Below are 16018 nucleotides of genomic sequence, written 5' to 3' on the forward strand. Positions count from 1 at the left end.
GAGGGTGCCACCCAGTTGAAGAAGGGCGTTGTGCTGATGGACGCAGTGTTCAGATTCTTTCTAGTGGGAGTGCCTTTAGGAAGTCATGTCCTACAGAGAAGGCACTGTGACCCACCACCCCCGCTGTCCTAGCCAGCCTGACCCACACCCTGTGTTATGGGCCTGGCCTGTAGGCATCTCGCCCCTTGAGACACACAGAAGTGCATGCACAGGCTCAGATCCACAGAGGGACCCAGCTACATGCACACACATGTCTGACCAGAGGCACGCCCACATCCTAGCACACACATTTATAGACCTACTGGCAAGCTCATTCATGTCTATTTCCACAGGTCCACATATGTTCAAACCTAAAGGGCACACGCCATTTGTGCCCAGGCTAAAAGAGGCATGCATGCGCTTAGATCTAAAGAGACATGCTTGTATTCAGAGCCCCAGAAGTCTGGCACACACAGACAATCCCCCACAGATGTACACAGTTTCACAGAAGCACACACATGTGTTCAGAGCCCCAGTCCTGCATGTGTGTACGTAGGGCTCCACACCTAGATGCAGGCTCACAGGTGTCTGTCTGCTCAGACCCACAGCTTTCATACTCACACACGAGCCCAACTGCATGAGGGTGCCATGCAGCACGTCTGTAACCCACCAAGGCAGCCGTGGGCACTCAGAGCTGCACATCCATGCCCTCACAGCCCCACTGGGGCACACATGTGCATATCTCCTGAGGGGTAGACCAGATGTTCAGAATCACATGCCCGTGCTCAGGAGCACTTGCATATTTCAGACATTCATGAGACACATGCCTGTGTGCTCAGACCCTAAGGCCCACTTGTATGCGAATCTGAGGCTCTCAGAATTCCACATCCACACTCAGCTCATGGAGGCACACACGTATACAAATCCACCTGTGTCACAGACATGCTCACACATGTGCTCAGGTCACAGACTCCTCTGTGTGAGCTCTGACTTGTGGATGTTCACAGATGTGTGTGTGCATGTTCTGAGTAGGCACACACACCATATGAGCAAACTTTCTGAGGTGCAGGTGCATGTGTGTACACACAGGCATGTGGATTCAGGGATGTCCATGTCTGCCCCAGGCTCACAGAGGTGCACAAGTGTCACAGCTCCACACACGCACACACTCGGGCTCAGACCTGTCACTTGCACATCTGTTCACAATCACTCAGATGCACACATCATCAGAGGCATGTCTTCGTGTACCAAGTGTGTGCTCATATGAGACCCCTGAACGTGTGTGTGTACAGCCTCAGGCAGGCTGTGTGCGCACAGACTCAGGGGTCCACGCACAGACACACGTTTCTTCAGCCCCACAGACCTGTATCCCTCCCCCACCACCTGGGAGAGGAGCTCCTCAAGGCCCATCTCAGCTCATTCTCACCTGCGGGCCCCTGAGCTTGGACACACACATGTGCTCAGACCCTTCAAGGCATGGATACACATACTCAGTCCCACAGTGGTGTACACACACGTGTGCACACACACAGAGTCAAGTCAACACTGACCCACGTGGGCGCTCACAGCTGCTTATACTCTTACTCATACACTCAGAGATACACACACAGCTACACATAGAAGAACACCTACATATCCGTGGACCCTCTGGCTAATCACACATCTTCAGACGCAGTACAATGCCTGCCTCCCTGTTCACCGTGTAAGCACACAGACCACAGGGACCCACACATACATGTGTACTCGGCTTCACATAAACCCCCTAGTTCAGAAGCCGCTTCATGCACGTAGCCCACATGTGTGCATCCCTTACAAGGCTCTTCTCCTGTGCACACATACACGGGGCCTCAGAGGCATACACATGTACACAGGGGCCTCAGAGGTGTACACATGCTTAATTCCACAGGCATTGACCCATTTGCTCAGACCCACACATCTAGCTCAGAATCAGAGGCACAGATGTGTTCAGATTCTAGCCTGTCTTAAGATAACACTAGTTGTTATAACAAGCAAGCTCTCAACACCATGGTTTAAGACATAGAAATTGACTTCTCCTTCATGTAAACACTGTTCCTGATGGGTGAACAGCTCTTTTCCAAGCGCTGATTCAGAGTTGATCTCTGTCCACCTTGAAGCTGCACTGTTACTTCCCTAGTTGTGGTGGAAGGGGATGAATGGGGAGGGGCACAAGGGGAGGGTTTATGGGCCAGGCCTGGGAGGGAGAGGGGCATGTGGGCCCTGCTGATGCTGCCCTTCAGAGCACCGTCTGTGGCACAGCCTAGCTTCCAGGCAGGCTGGGAGGCATGGCCCTGCTGTGCTCTCAGGAGGAAGCAAAAACAGATTTGGTGACCAGTTAGTCATTTATCTGCCACAGTCTCAGCTTTGGGTCACAAATGATGCATTCCACTCTCTCCCACCCACTGAACACACCCACCCCTCCCCAGGGGAGACACCCAAAGCCCCCCTCCCCATGCCCTGATTAGAACAGTCTCCTCAGAGGGGAGGATGTCTGCAAGATGGACCCTCTCCGTAGGGTCCAGACTTAGCTCCTGGGTACCCATATGTGGTCTCAGTTCATTTCAGTTCAGTCGCTCAGTCGTGTCCAACTCTCCGTGACCCCATGAATCACAGCACGCCAGGCCTCACTGTCCATCACCAACTCCCGGAGTTCACTCAAACTCATGTCCACAGAGTCGGTGATGCCATCCAGCCACCTCATTCTCTGTCGTCCCCTTCTCCTCCCGCCCCCAACCTTTCCCAGCATCAGAGTCTTTGGTCTGGATACCCATTAACTAAAAGGGTAATTGATCTCATTGCCCACACACCCAGAACACCAGAGACTACTACCACCATAAAGCCCTGCGTCTGAAGGGCAGGATGGAGGGCACACAGAAGCTTGTAGTTCCTCTATTGGGGAGATCCAGCCAGCAGGCAGCTCGAGGCTCTGCCCTCAGTGGTGGGGGCATTTCCTCTCCTTTGTCTGGAGCCCTGGTGCCGCCCTCTGGCAGGTCCCTCCCAGTCCTTTATCCTTCATGGCCATCTCTGGGTGGGTGTTGCGAAAAATCCTCCTTGGAGGCCCCATAGCCTTGACAGTCCACTTTCTGTCCATATTTGGGGGCCCAAAGGTTGTTTTGAGGCTCAAACAGTCAACGGACCCAAACTCAGACTTCTCTCCTAGGCATCATTCTCAAGCCTGTTTATTTCCTTGTTTCTCTGTCTTCTCTCTTAATTCAGCGGTGACTGTCTTGAGGGCGTTGGGAACAATGGATGGGGAACTGCATCCTTAGTCTGATCCTAGAAGTCAGGCTGAAGCCTGTTATTCAGGCGAAGTGTCACTGGGCCACTGTCCCTGAAAGCCGTCTCCAGTCTTCTCTCTTAAGATTTGGGGTTGGGGGGCAGCGGCTCTTCTGACATTTGCAGGCCTCATATTCTGGGCTCTCTCTGGTCCCTTCAACTCTGTTGCGAACCCACCAGTTCTTATCTAACGTTGTCTCTTTTTTGTAACACGTTACTAAACGCAGGAGGTGAGAGCCGGCCCTGCCATCCTGACTTTCTGAGCACTTTTAATTAGTGCCTCAGCCTCAGCAGGGGTGGGCGGGTCCTAATCCAAGATGCCAGCTGTCCTGTGGCTGCGTTATGTGGTCCTGCATCTTTCCAGCCTCCAGTCTCCTTGGATTGTTACTTGAGGGCCACAGGTTTTTGTTAATGTGACACCCACTTGGGGCTGTGTCTGTACTAGTGAAGGTAATGTGTGTTTCTGTAACAGATAACCCCTGAATCTGAGTGGGTCCTTCAAAGGAAGTTTCTCACTCAGGGAAAGCCCTACCTGGATGACTAGCAGGAGTGCTCGGGGAACCCAGGGTCCTCCAACCTGTGGCTCCTCCGTTTCAACACGAGGTTGGCAAGGTCACTGGAAGGAGGAGAAAGAGTGCAGAAGCTCGCACCCTGGAGCGTTTATGGGCCAGTACTGGCACTGCCCCCTGGCTCCCTTCTATAGCCACACCTACTTGCAAGGGATGCTGGGAAATGTAGTCTCACTGCCCGAGGGAAGGCGGTGGTCACAGAGGCACACCGTGTGTGTTCAGACCCTCGGTGGTAGGCTCGCATCTTCTCAGGGACACATTCATGCATTCACACGGGGACACATGAGCTCAGACCACCACGTACAAACCACGTACAGAGCACGTACAGAGCACAGACTCACATGCTCGAACGTCCGCTAGGCCTCGCTGCCATGTGGGCTCATGTGCCCAGATCCATCAAGGTTCATGTTTGCACACACATGCACACACATGCTTAGAGACACGTGCCCAGGTGCACAGAAACAGACCCCTCAAAGGGGTGGGTGCATGTGTGTGCACACAGGATGCGCCTCACCGTCTCAGACCTTGACTCCACCTTGGCCCTTGTCTGCCCTTGCTGTGCGGGGATTTCGGGTGGGGAGGGGCGGCACCCTTCAGGCCACTGCACACAGTTGCACAGATTGTTCTCTGCTGGAACAGGTGAGTAAGGGCTGAAATCTCGCCAGTGCTCTGCTTGCCAAGCCGTGTGTCCTGGACCCTGGAGCGGGGCTGTGTCCACCAGCAAGACAGGATGCCTTTTTCCAATTTTGCACAAAGATACAATCTGCCAAACCGTGTGCCTGTAGGGCTGTGGCCACACTGAACGGCTGCCGTTTTTCTAATCTCCATTAAATGCTGGACTAGTGGCCTTCTTACAGTCCTGGACAGGGCACTCAGGGTTGGCGGATGAAGCCTCAGGCAGCTGATTGCTTCATCTCTCAGCCTCAGTTCTAGATGCTTCTTTGGGGGTGGGGAGATCTTGCTTGGGTGGGAATGGGGTTCCTGGCTAGATTTCCAGACAAGGGCCTTCTGTGCCCTAAAAGCAGAAAGGCGCTTGTCAGGCCAGCAGCCCCCAGAGGCAGGGTTTACGGGGAGGGTGTTTGGGAGTGGCTTGTGATCTCCTTGGCCAGAATAGAATTCCCTTTAGTAAAGGGACTGCCATGCACTGAAATTCAGTTGAGGAGCAGAGGGTGAGTGGTATCTATGATAAATGCCCCTGTGAATATTCCCCCAAGGCTGCATTTGCCTGAAGTGGAGGTGGGGAGAAAGGCTGTCTAGGGCCCTTATCAGACCTCCAGGGGCACCCCATCCCAGTGTGCACCCTTGGAGTAGAACTGGACCCGGGATTCCAGGCACCATGAGTCTTCCTGAGTCCGCACCCCAGATGCCCAGTGGGAAGGGTGACCTGGGGAGCCCCCAGCTGGACTTCTGCAGTGAGGAGTCTCTGAGGGTTCTTCCCCTCCTCCAGGCCCCACTAACTCCTCACTGGGGCAAGCTTGCCTGACCCTTTCTGGACTGATGAATGACCTCAGAAAAATGCAGTACCGTATTTTGAGTGTAACTTGACTACCACAGAACCCAGGCTGGCTTAAGTGGGCGCTGGAGAAGGAAGGCAGTGTGGGGTTGCAATAGTGTGTTGTCTTGTGGAGAGGGTAGGGGTTGTGGGACCCAGAGGGGACATGGTGTGGGGGATGGAGGCTTGTGTTCAGGGCCATGAGAAGGAGGCATCAAGAGGCAGGTATGGCAGTGTGGGGGATGTGGGTGAGGGCAGGACACCCTCAGGAGATGCTCTCAAGGCCTTGGACCCAGGGGAAAACCCCAGAGGAGCTGAGGATGCAGGACCACAACTTGGAGATGGAGGCAAGAAGTGGCTGGGGTTGAAGGGCAGGGGAAAGAGGTCAATGTGACCAGGCCTGGGAGGGGTTGGAGGCAGGGATCAGGGAAGTGGGGTACTTCATAGGGGGACCCTGGGAGCCCATGTGCCCCAAGGACTTAAAGAACCAGTGAATTACACGAAATGGTTGTGGGGTGGGGGACTCAGGATGGGCAGGACTTGTCTTGTCTGTGATCCAAGGCCTGAGGCCCTTGAATACCCTCATCTAGTGGGGTGGGGGTGAGCAAGAGGGTAGACGGCCAGATCTGTGCCCTGATTGGCCTGACCAGCCCCCTCTGGGCTGTGATGTGTCCCCAGCATGGGTCTCCCGGTCCCATGTCATGGGCCTGGCATTCTGCTGGAGCCCCAGCTATGGCTAGCTTGTCAAGGAGAAGCCTGTCTATGACAAGCCTTGATCTTAAAGTCTTCAAGAACAACTGGTGGCCCAGTCTAAGACGGAAGGTAGAGGAGACTGTGGGTGAGAACTGGGCCCATGGAGCAGCTCCTGCCAGGCTGAACTCTCAGAAGTGCCTGCTGCCTTGGGGGGGCTGGGGAGGAAAGATATTCAGAAGCCAGCTGTTCTGGCCCATGAGAGGGGCTCCCAGCCCTTTTGCTCAGATACCTAGCTTGGCCTGGCTCAGAGGAAATGTCTGATGAAATTTCCTTTCCTTCCCTGGTCAAAACACAATGAACCCCAGGTCTGTGCCAGGCCCAGTGCTGGATACTCCAGAGAGACAGATGGGCCTTGGGCCTTCCTGGCAGTGAGTCCAAACCTGTGCCTCCAGGACAGAATAGGGACATGGTGTCAGAGGCATTCAGGGCAGAGGGGAGCATCTGGAGGTCTGCCTGGAAGAGGAGGTGCTTGGTTGGATTCAAGGATGAGTGAGATATCAGCAGGGGGAAGATGCTCTGAACAGAAGGCAAAAGGTCAGGAAGAGGGCAGGTGGTGTGGGCCCACAGTGAGTACCCCAGATGTGTTCAGGGTTCATGCAGGGAAGGGAGCCTTGTCATAATCAGGCTCAGATGTTACCATTTGATGGGCTACCAGCTTCCTCCTCAGACCTAACAGCTGAGTTTGCCCCTGACCCAGGGACCAGGTTGCTGGGCTATCCTTGGTGGGTGTAGGCTTCAGGTAGGAATGAGGGACCAACTATGTTCATCCCTAGGCTGGGAGCCAGGCCTTGGCCTCACTCTGGGCCTGGAGCCCAATACCCTAATGTTATAAATGAGGAAACTGAAGCCCAGAAAATGAAAGAAACTTACCCACAGTCACACAGGAATTCATGATAGAACACGTCTTGGCCTCCCAGGTTAAAAGCAAAGCCAAGAGGTGAGCAGCCTAGCAGATTCCTGCAGGCATGGGGAGGACGACTCAGGCCTTCTGGGGCTCCTTGTGAGACATAACCATTCCCTGGCCTCCGAGAGCCACAGAAGGGACTGGATAGTCCATTCATTCAAGTAGCTTGACACTGATGCCTGGAAGACCCTGGAAGTCCTGCCCACTCCAGGCCTCAGCATTCTCCTCCATGACAAGCTGGTATTGGACAGTCCCAGCCCCACAGAACATGCTTCTCTGTTCTTGGCTCAGTTTTCTAGGGTGGCTGAGCCTGTGGAAGGCCAGGTGCTCAGAGACTTCACAATCTGGGGTGCAGGTGAGCTCCTGCCCAGGGGGAGGGTAGATCCTGGTGGGGAAAGCAGCCTGAGGAGCTTGGCGAGGCTGTGAGTTCAATAGCAAGATCTTTGCTGAGCTGGCTACTGTGGCCAAGGATGGCTCTGCCAGATTGCTGGAGCTTGTGATCCAGAGGATCAACAGAGGTGTTTGAACAGCAGGGCAGAGACCAGAGCACTTTGGGTGGGGGGAGGAGGAGAAGAGGTCCCAAGATGTGGTGGTGGCACATGGCTGGCCTGGCTGCATGGGACAGAGGGATCTGCCAATGGAGTCCTGAGAAGCTTCCCATAGATAGGGTGGGAGGCTTGTGGTGTGATCTGTATAGATCAAATGCTGCAGAGAGATCAGAGATAAGCACTCAGATGGGGGGGCATGGCTTGAGCTGAGCTGGAAGGAGTACTAGAGGAGAAACCTACCACCCCCACCAGACCCAGAGCTGCCTCTCCAAGAGGAGGAAGTGCTTCCCCCAGCCCCCTAGACCCAGGGCTCAGCTCCCTTCTGCCCCAGACCAGTGGGTTGCAGTGTTTTGGTTTGAGAGGGATTGTCCAGGGGGCTGATGGGTGTTGTAGTTGTTGACCCAGGGGCTGATGGGAATTGTGGTCCACGCCCCGTAAGGGCTAATGAGATTTGTAGTTCTCACTCTTTGGGGCTGATGGGAATTGCAGTTTCTGCCCAGGGGACCCCAGCTATCAGACCTAGGCTCCCACCCCCAGAGGCCCTCCCCCATAGTTCTCCCGGGCCCTATATTAGCAAGTACATCCTTCCCAGTTGGCTGTGTATGTATTTTCTTTTCTTTTTTTGCTTTCTTCTTCTTTCCGTTGTTTTATTATTGTTTTAACAATAATAAGAAGGCCAGAGGCAGTCAAGCCCTGGCCAGGTCCTGGCGGCCCATGGGGGTTCTGGGGAGGGGGAGGGGGGAAAGTCAGTGGGGGTCAGAGGTGGAGGGTGAAGAAAGAGAAAGTTGGGGATTTAGATTAGCTCGAGAATCATGTGTTCCTGCCCAGTTCCTTCACTCACTCCCTGTCCCTCCTCACCTCCCTAACTCCACATAGCTTCTCACTACCACTCCCAAAGTCCTGTGGGTAGGACCGCCTCCAGTGTGTCTGTGACTCCCTGCCACTCCTCATCCCTTCCCGCGTTCAATTTCTCCTCTCCCCGTGGCCAGCTTGCAATTAGCCTTCAAAGCCCCTTCCCACGACCATCCCCTCCCAAGTCCTCTAACCTCTGAGGTGATTCCTACATGACTGCCTGTCATGTACTTCCTCCCAAGCCCTCCTTCCCTCTGCTCCCTCCCTCCCCCCAACCCCACATGCTGACACCGAGTTATGGGAACAGTTCCTCAATGCCAGCCTTCACTGTGCACATTTCAGTTTTGTGTTTAATGAGGGGGAGAGGGCACAAGTGAGGGAGGAGAGTACTCTGGAGGAAGCAAGTTGTTCAGGGAGAGAAGAGTGAGGGAGGGAGATACCAAACAGATAGACAGGAAACGTTGTACGGAAAAGTTGTTTTTTCTTATTTTTTTCGGGAGAACCCGCTTACACAGCTCTGTTTGTAATTTTTTTCTTCATGCTAAAATCACACGGCCTATTTGTTGATGTAAGTTGCCTGAATTCCGTGGTATGCTATCTTCTTTTTTAAAAACAAAAGCAAAAAAAAAAGCAAAAAAAGAGAAAAACCTAGAAAAAACCTTAAAAGATATTGTTGTTAGGTTTGTTTAAATGCTGCTCTTGTATCTGTTTTTAAAACCTTAAACCAGTAGTTTTTTGTTTTGTTTTTTTCCATTTCTTTTCTATTTCCTTTCCTTTCTGTTCCTTTTGGTTTCTTAAGACAAACAAAAAACCAAAACCCAGAGAGCCACAGAGCCCGTGCGTGGGGTGCCCAGAGCATCCGAGCCGCTGCCCGCTTAAAGCGCAGGGCTCCGGCCAGCTGGCGGTCGGGCCCAGCCCGCTCTAGTCTCCGCCAAAGCCAATTGGAACCGATTTGGGTGTGTGAGGCTGTTATTTCTCTCTCTGTGCCGGCCGCCTGCGCCCCGGCCCTCGCTGACGCCCTGTCTTTTCTCTTCTCTCTCTTGTTCTAGGAGGAGAGTTAATATTGCCCATAATCACGGAGGACTCCTTAGATCCCCCTCCCGTGGCCACCCGATCCCCCTTCGTGCCCCCACCCCCCACCTTCTACCCCTTCCTCACCGGCGTGGGTGCCACCCAAGACACCCTGCCCCCGCCCGCGGCCCGCCGCCCGCCCGCCGGGGGCCCCTGCCAGGCCGAGCAGGACGACAGCGACTGCGAGGAGCCTATCGAGGCCTCGGGCTTTGCCTCCGGGGAGGTCTTTGACTCCAGCCTCCCCCCCACGGACGACGAGGACTTTTACACCACCTTTCCCCTGGTCACGGACCGCACTACCCTCCTGTCCCCGCGCAAGCCCGCTCCCCGGCCCAACCTCAGGACAGATGGGGCGACGGGCGCCCCTGGGGTGCTGCTCGCCCCCTCCGCCCCAGCCCCCAACCTGCCAGCGGGCAAAATGAACCACCGAGACCCGCTGCAGCCCCTGCTGGAAAACCCACCCCTGGGGCCTGGGGCCCCCACGTCCTTCGAGCCGCGGAGGCCCCCTCCCCTGCGCCCCGGCGTGACCTCCGCTCCCGGCTTCCCCCATCTGCCCACAGCCAACCCCACCGGGCCTGGGGAGCGGGGCCCGCCGGGCGCGGTGGAGGTGATCCGGGAGTCCAGCAGCACCACGGGCATGGTGGTGGGCATCGTGGCGGCTGCGGCGCTCTGCATCCTCATCCTGCTCTATGCCATGTACAAGTACCGCAACCGCGACGAGGGCTCCTACCAGGTGGACCAGAGCCGGAACTACATCAGTAACTCGGCCCAGAGCAACGGGGCGGTGGTGAAAGAGAAAGCCCCGGCCGCCCCCAAGACGCCCAGCAAGGCCAAGAAGAACAAAGACAAGGAGTATTACGTCTGAGCCCCCGGCACCGCGCCCCACTGCCAGCTGCCCCTCCCGGGAGAGCCCGGGAGGAGGGTGCGGCCCTCTCCCTGCCGGGACCCTGGGGACCCACTCCCTGGCTGCCTCAGACTTCTCTCACGAAGAGGAAACGCAAAAAAAAAAAAAGAAAAAGGAAAGGAAAACCCCGTGCTCGTCCCCTTCCTCCTGCCGGCTGTCCGGCGCGGAGTTATCGTCCGTCCTGGGGCTGTCTGTCCCTCTCAGCTCTGCGCCCGCCGGGCAGGGCACGTGCTCACAGCCCTGGGTTGATTTATTTTTTTAAGGGGGGTAGTTTTATTTTGGTGGGGTTGGGCGGGAAGGAAGGCTGGGGGTTTTGTACAGTGTCCGCTACTCGTCCTGTTCATTTCCCTCCATTTTTCTTCTTGCTCCCTCTGTTCCTCCTGCCTTCCTTCTCTCCCCAAGCCCGTCAGTCCCCACCCCAGGCTTGCTGTGTCTCTCAGTCCCCACCCTCCTCCCCGACTTCTCCTTTGTGTGTGTCAGGTTTCTCCCTTCCTTTCCTCCTTTGGGTTTCCAGAGTCGGTGGGAGAAGGGCGGGGGGGTGGGCGGAGCGGCCCAGAGAGGGGCGGGGTGGGGCGGAGCCTGGGCGGCCTCTATAGCCCTGGCTCCGCCCGCCAGGAGGAGGGGCCTGCCTGGTGCCCCCCACCCCAGGGAAGGGGCTCGGGCCTGGGAAGGCCTGCTTTGTTGTGTGCCGCCGGGCGACGTGCATTGATGGGGAAGCTGCTGGAGGAGCAGGGTGGGGGGGCGGGGGGGAGGGGAAAGGCAAATGCAGATATATATTGAAGACAAATAATCTAGATATCGCGAGCAGCAGCCTGTGGCACCCCTTGGGCGCGGGCAGCAGGGAAGAGGGGGAGCCAGGCATAGCCCGCGGACTGCTGGGGTCACTTCTCTGCCCACAGGCTCCCTGCTCCCCCAGTTTTTTTTCTCTCTTTGTTAACAAATGTGTCTGAGTCTTGGAAAACACCCCAACCCCGGAAATGTGTGGGAAAAGAAAACAAAAACTTTCCAAATCCAACGGTCCTGTGCAGTTTGTTCGGGTCGGGTGCTGTTGGGACACTCGTCCCAGCTCTGGGCTGGGATCTGGGCCCAGACTGGAGCCCATGAGAGCTGGTAAGTAGTGCCCAAAGGTTTGGGTCGAGTATGACTTCAGTTCCTTGAGGCGGCTTGTCTTTGTCTCACTCTCACGTCCCAACAGGTTAGGGACCTGAGGGACAGCCCCCAGGCCTGTGAGCGATGACTGGTCTCTGGCTCTACTGGCCACGGACCTTAGCTTCTCTCAGTGCCTGTGTGTGTGCTTAGTTGTGTCTGACTCTGCGACCCCACGAACTGTAGCCCACCAGGCTCCTCTGTCCATGGGATTCTCCAGGCAAGAATACTGAAGTGGGTTGCCATTTCCTACTCCAGGGGATCTTCCCAAGCCAGGGATCCAACCCGAGTCTCTTGTGTCTCCTACATTGGCAGGAAGACTCGGGGTGGACAGATCCCCAGAGGTTTTGCCCCCTAGTGGCTAGAAAGGGCCTGCATTCTGGTGGTGGCTGCGTGTGGGGAGTGGGGGGGACAGTCTTGACACAGCCCTCAGGGGAGGTAATGTTATTTGTGGGTGGGAAGAGCTTCAGCTGCTAGTTCAAGGTCTCAAGGTGGGTCAGTATCTGAGTCCAAATTTTCCCCCCAGTTCCGCCTAACTCCAGGGTCTCTGTCCCTTTTACATCTCTAGAGTTTGGACCTTGCCCCCCACTGACTGACGGTGGGCAGCCCCTGAGGCTGCAGGTGGGAGAAGGGTCCATACATCTCAGACCAGCTGTTTGCTTCTTCATGGGGACACGAGATGGGCCCAACGTCCCAGACATGCGCAGATGGGTCTATATTTGTTCATCCTGTTGGTTGAAAGGAGTCGAGACTCTCGAGGTGGAGGTTGTACATGAGGGCCTGCATACTTGCTCATTCGGGAGTGTGGGTGAGTCTGCATCTCCCAGGGGGCCACGCCGGAGCACCAGGCTGTTGGACACAGGACTCAGCCACGCTCCATCACTCAGGTCTCCTCTGCCTTCTGCTTGGTAGGTCTTGACCCCCACCCTGCTGCTCCAAGCTCTGCCTTCTCAAACTCTTGGCTCATGATCACCCTTCATTGCCCTCCTTCATCACCCTATTGTGCTTCCTGAGCTGTCACCCCAGGCCAGCGCATTCTTGCAAAAGTTTCATAAGACTGATCCTTGTTTAGGCCTGGACACCTCCCAGGGTCCTTGGGCTCAATGCCCACCAGAACCCCATCCAGATCCACCGCATCTCCCTCCTCATCCCTCCATTCTGGGATGAGGCTTTGGTGGTGGGACCCCTCCCCTCATGGGGTGTGCCCCAGTGGCCCGTGAGAGTCCTGCCTCCACCCCTAGTCCTAACAGCGGTGGGAGAGTCCTCCCCCAGCCGCCCCAGGGGGTGGATTTCCATGGACTTGACCTCTCCTCTCTATCCTGCACCGGTCACCAGGAGGGAGGGTTGGGCCTCGCTTGTCATACCACTCACAGTCTTGGAGGGCAGCCTCACTGAGGTCAGCTGTCACCCTCTGCGGGAGCCTGCGCGAGGCCTGACGGGGGGCAGGCTTGACAGGATGTCTTGTCCCTGTGCTGGTGATGGCCTCGCCACAGGGTCTTATGCTGCTGCTCTCCCTGTCCAAGGAATGGAGATTTATCTCGGGTTCTCCTGCCCCCATCACCACTAGCCAAAGAAAACAAAGACAGGAGGCAGGAGTTCCTTGGTGTCAAGAAGGGAACATCCTTACTCCAGAAATTTCTAGAGTGGCCTTGAACAGTCTATTGAAGTAGGGGGTCAGAAAGAAGGGCAGTGCAGGACTTGGAAGATGGACTCCCATCTGACTCATTGCCGTGTGGCTGTGTGATTGTGCTTTGCTCTCTGTGTGAGGAAGCTAAGAGCCCTGCCGCCCAAGGACTCGGTAGTAAGAGGAAAGAATCCCGGCCGCTGCCACTCACTCAGTGTGCTTGTCTGTAAGAGACAGTCCCTTGGTCTTAACCCCTTCATCCTGTGCATCTGATGTTGAACTTACCGCCTGGGCCTGACCTGGGCTCCTGGTGTCTGGTTAGGCTGGCAGTGACCCCCAGGAGAGTCTGAACAGCATGGGGATGGGGTGAAATTCTGGGTACCCTGCTCCTGGACACTGGTACTTGCAGGGATGTGTCAGGACATTACGAAGGATGGGGTTGGGGAAGAAGCTTGCAGTGAAGCCTGGATGACGCCTTTGACTGTGAAGATCTGCACTGGCCAGGTAGGCCCCCAGGTGCGGGAACAGAAGCTCAGCCAGTGCGGGGGCTCTTTGGGCACGAGGCCCTCCCCCTGGCAGTGGATATGGAGGAGCCTGTGTGGCCGGCGCTGCCCCTCCTCACACACCCTCCCAGGTGAGCTGCAGGCCTGGCTGGAAGCAGGAGAATTGCCAAAGTGGGTCTTGAGGCATTTTCCTGTCCCCGCTGCCTGAGGTTTCTACTGCTATGATGGGGAGAGTTGAGGAAGGAGACTGAAGGGGTGGTTGTGGGCTCTTCTTTCCCACACCCACTTCCCTTGGCTCCACCCCTGAATGGTGCCTAGCAGCTGCTGGGCCAGGAGATCCCTGTGATGGATGTCAAGAGGGAGGGTGCGTCCCAGGTGAAGGCCTGCCACTCGGGTGGCAGTGCCCAGCTGATTGCAGGCCTGTGGTTGCTGCTGAGGGAGGCCCCTTTGCCCTTGGCAGGGCACTCAGCCCACCATGGTGATGATACTTTCTCCCTCGTTGCCCCAGAAGGCCAGGGCCCTGGGCCTTCCAGCGTCTGGATCCTGCCAAGTGAGGTTTCCCAAGTGGCGCTAGTGGTAAAGACCCTGCCTGCCAATGCAGGAGATGTAAGAGATGCGGGTCTGATCCCTGGGTCAGGAAGCTCCCCTGGAGGAGGAAATGGCAACCCACCCCAGTATCCTTGCCTGGAGAATCCCATGGACAGAGGAGCCTGGTGGACTACAGGTCATGGGATCGCAAAGAGTTGGACACAACTGAAGCGGCTGAGCACGCACACACGAGTTAAGAGAGGAGTGCCGTGTGGGAACTAGGTGGGCCCGAGGTCCTGGCAGGCTGAGACCACCTGGAAGGACAAGGAGCAAGGCCGTTCTGAATATGGGCAGACAGATGACTCCGAGCACTTGGTGAGCTAGAGGACACCCTTGGAGAGAGGAGGAGTCATCTTCTACCAGCGCTGGGTTTTGCCTTCTGGAAGCTTCTGGCCACCCTGGGGCCCTAGGGATGCTAAGCAAGGGGAAGTAAGGAAGCGGGGGCTCAGTTGGGCAGCAGGTGGACAAGACAGAAAGTCCAAGGCTGGTGGCACAGCCTCATCTTTGGGTAACTTTACCAGTGAGATCCCTTCCCCATCCGCTTTGTCCTTCACGGGAGGCAGAGAGCTAAAGGTCTTGATCTCCCAGAGGCCCAGGCAGAGAAGACGAAGTCAGGAAGTGCGCCCATCTCCTGGGACCAGGGAGCTGCTTCCTGATCTCCCGATAGCTTTCTCATGTGTGTGCCCACGTGTGCGTGTGTACACATCACTGATGTGTGTGTGTAGAGGTGTGGGGCCCTCTGCTGAAGCACCTGGAAGCAGAGACACAGGTGGACCAGAGAGCATCTGAGCACAGGTCGGGGGTGGCTCAGCAGATGGTGTGGCTGCTGGAGACCCGCTGGGCCCCCATGTGTGTGTGAGCTGGGCCCCTGAATGTGTGTGGACTGGGCCATGAGAGCTCAGGGGTCATCCCTTTCCATCTGAGCCCTTGTGTCTGGTTTCCCTGTAAGTGGTGCCAGTGCAGGGGTTCTGGATGGTTCTCAGATGGTGTCTGTGCCCTCTAGAAGCTTCACTGGGCGCCCAGATTGTGCGGCCTGAGCGCAGGCTGGAGGGCAGGGGCCAGGGCCGGCCCCGGAGACCGTCAGGCCTGGGCTCGGCTGCTGACTCTGCCCCGTTTAGCTCGGTGCCACGGCAGTCAGTCTCTGTGAGCCTCGGCTTTCCCGCACGTTAAATGGGGCCACACCTGCCTCAGAGGCTTCAGGAAAAGACGCAACGAGATGGTGCCTTGAGGCGTCCAGCCTGGTCAGTGCCTGGCCCACAGCAGAGGCTGGAAAACACAGCCCCTTGGCTGGCACTCAGGGCAGGAAAGCTGGCCTGGGAAAGGGGGGTCCCAGCAAGGACCCCCACTCTCCCTTCCAGGCAGACCCGGGGGCGCATCACGGAGCCGGAGAGGGGCAGGCGCTCATTCTTTTATTCCCTCTCTCCTCTCCCTCGCACCACTGCCCTCTGCTCTAGGGGAGCTGGGGACATGGGGACATGGGGACATCCCGCCCTCTGGGAACCCACAGGCTGGTAAGTTGGGGGACAGGCGTGCGGCCCCACCCATGGTGAGACTTTCACTAAAGCTCTGCGTTGGGCCCTGGGTCTGGGAGGAGGCGGGGGTAGTTGTCAGGGAGAGAAGGTGGAAGAGGCTATCCAGACAGAAGACATGGCCGGGTGGCTGGAGTGGGGAGGGCGTGGGAAGGGCTGGAGCCATCTTTCTGATGAAGCTGAGAATATGAGACTTCACTGTTGCTCTTGCAGAGCCCCCGGGGTGCAGTGAAAAGCTGGGGAGGTTGTGAGGGGCTGGCAG

At 56.6% G+C, this 16018-nt stretch overlaps 1 protein-coding gene across 3 annotated transcripts in view; it reads left to right on the top strand.

The window, feature by feature from the left end:
• NRXN2 (neurexin 2) overlaps positions 1 to 10893 on the top strand; it is a 103791-nt gene extending 92898 nt beyond the window's left edge. For all 3 annotated transcript variants that reach the window (XM_088832122.1, XM_088832120.1, XM_088832121.1), the window contains one exon: positions 9441 to 10893. In XM_088832122.1, coding sequence (XP_088688248.1) covers positions 9441 to 10327 — 887 coding nt within the window. In that variant the 3' untranslated portion in view covers positions 10328 to 10893. The remainder of the gene's footprint in view (positions 1 to 9440) is intronic.
• Positions 10894 to 16018: the final 5125 nt, after the last annotated feature.

Source organism: Moschus berezovskii, chromosome 25 (genome assembly GCF_049115385.1).
Source record: "Moschus berezovskii isolate FMDL1 chromosome 25, NW_MosBer_1.0, whole genome shotgun sequence".
Classification (NCBI taxonomy): Eukaryota; Metazoa; Chordata; class Mammalia; order Artiodactyla; family Moschidae; genus Moschus; species Moschus berezovskii.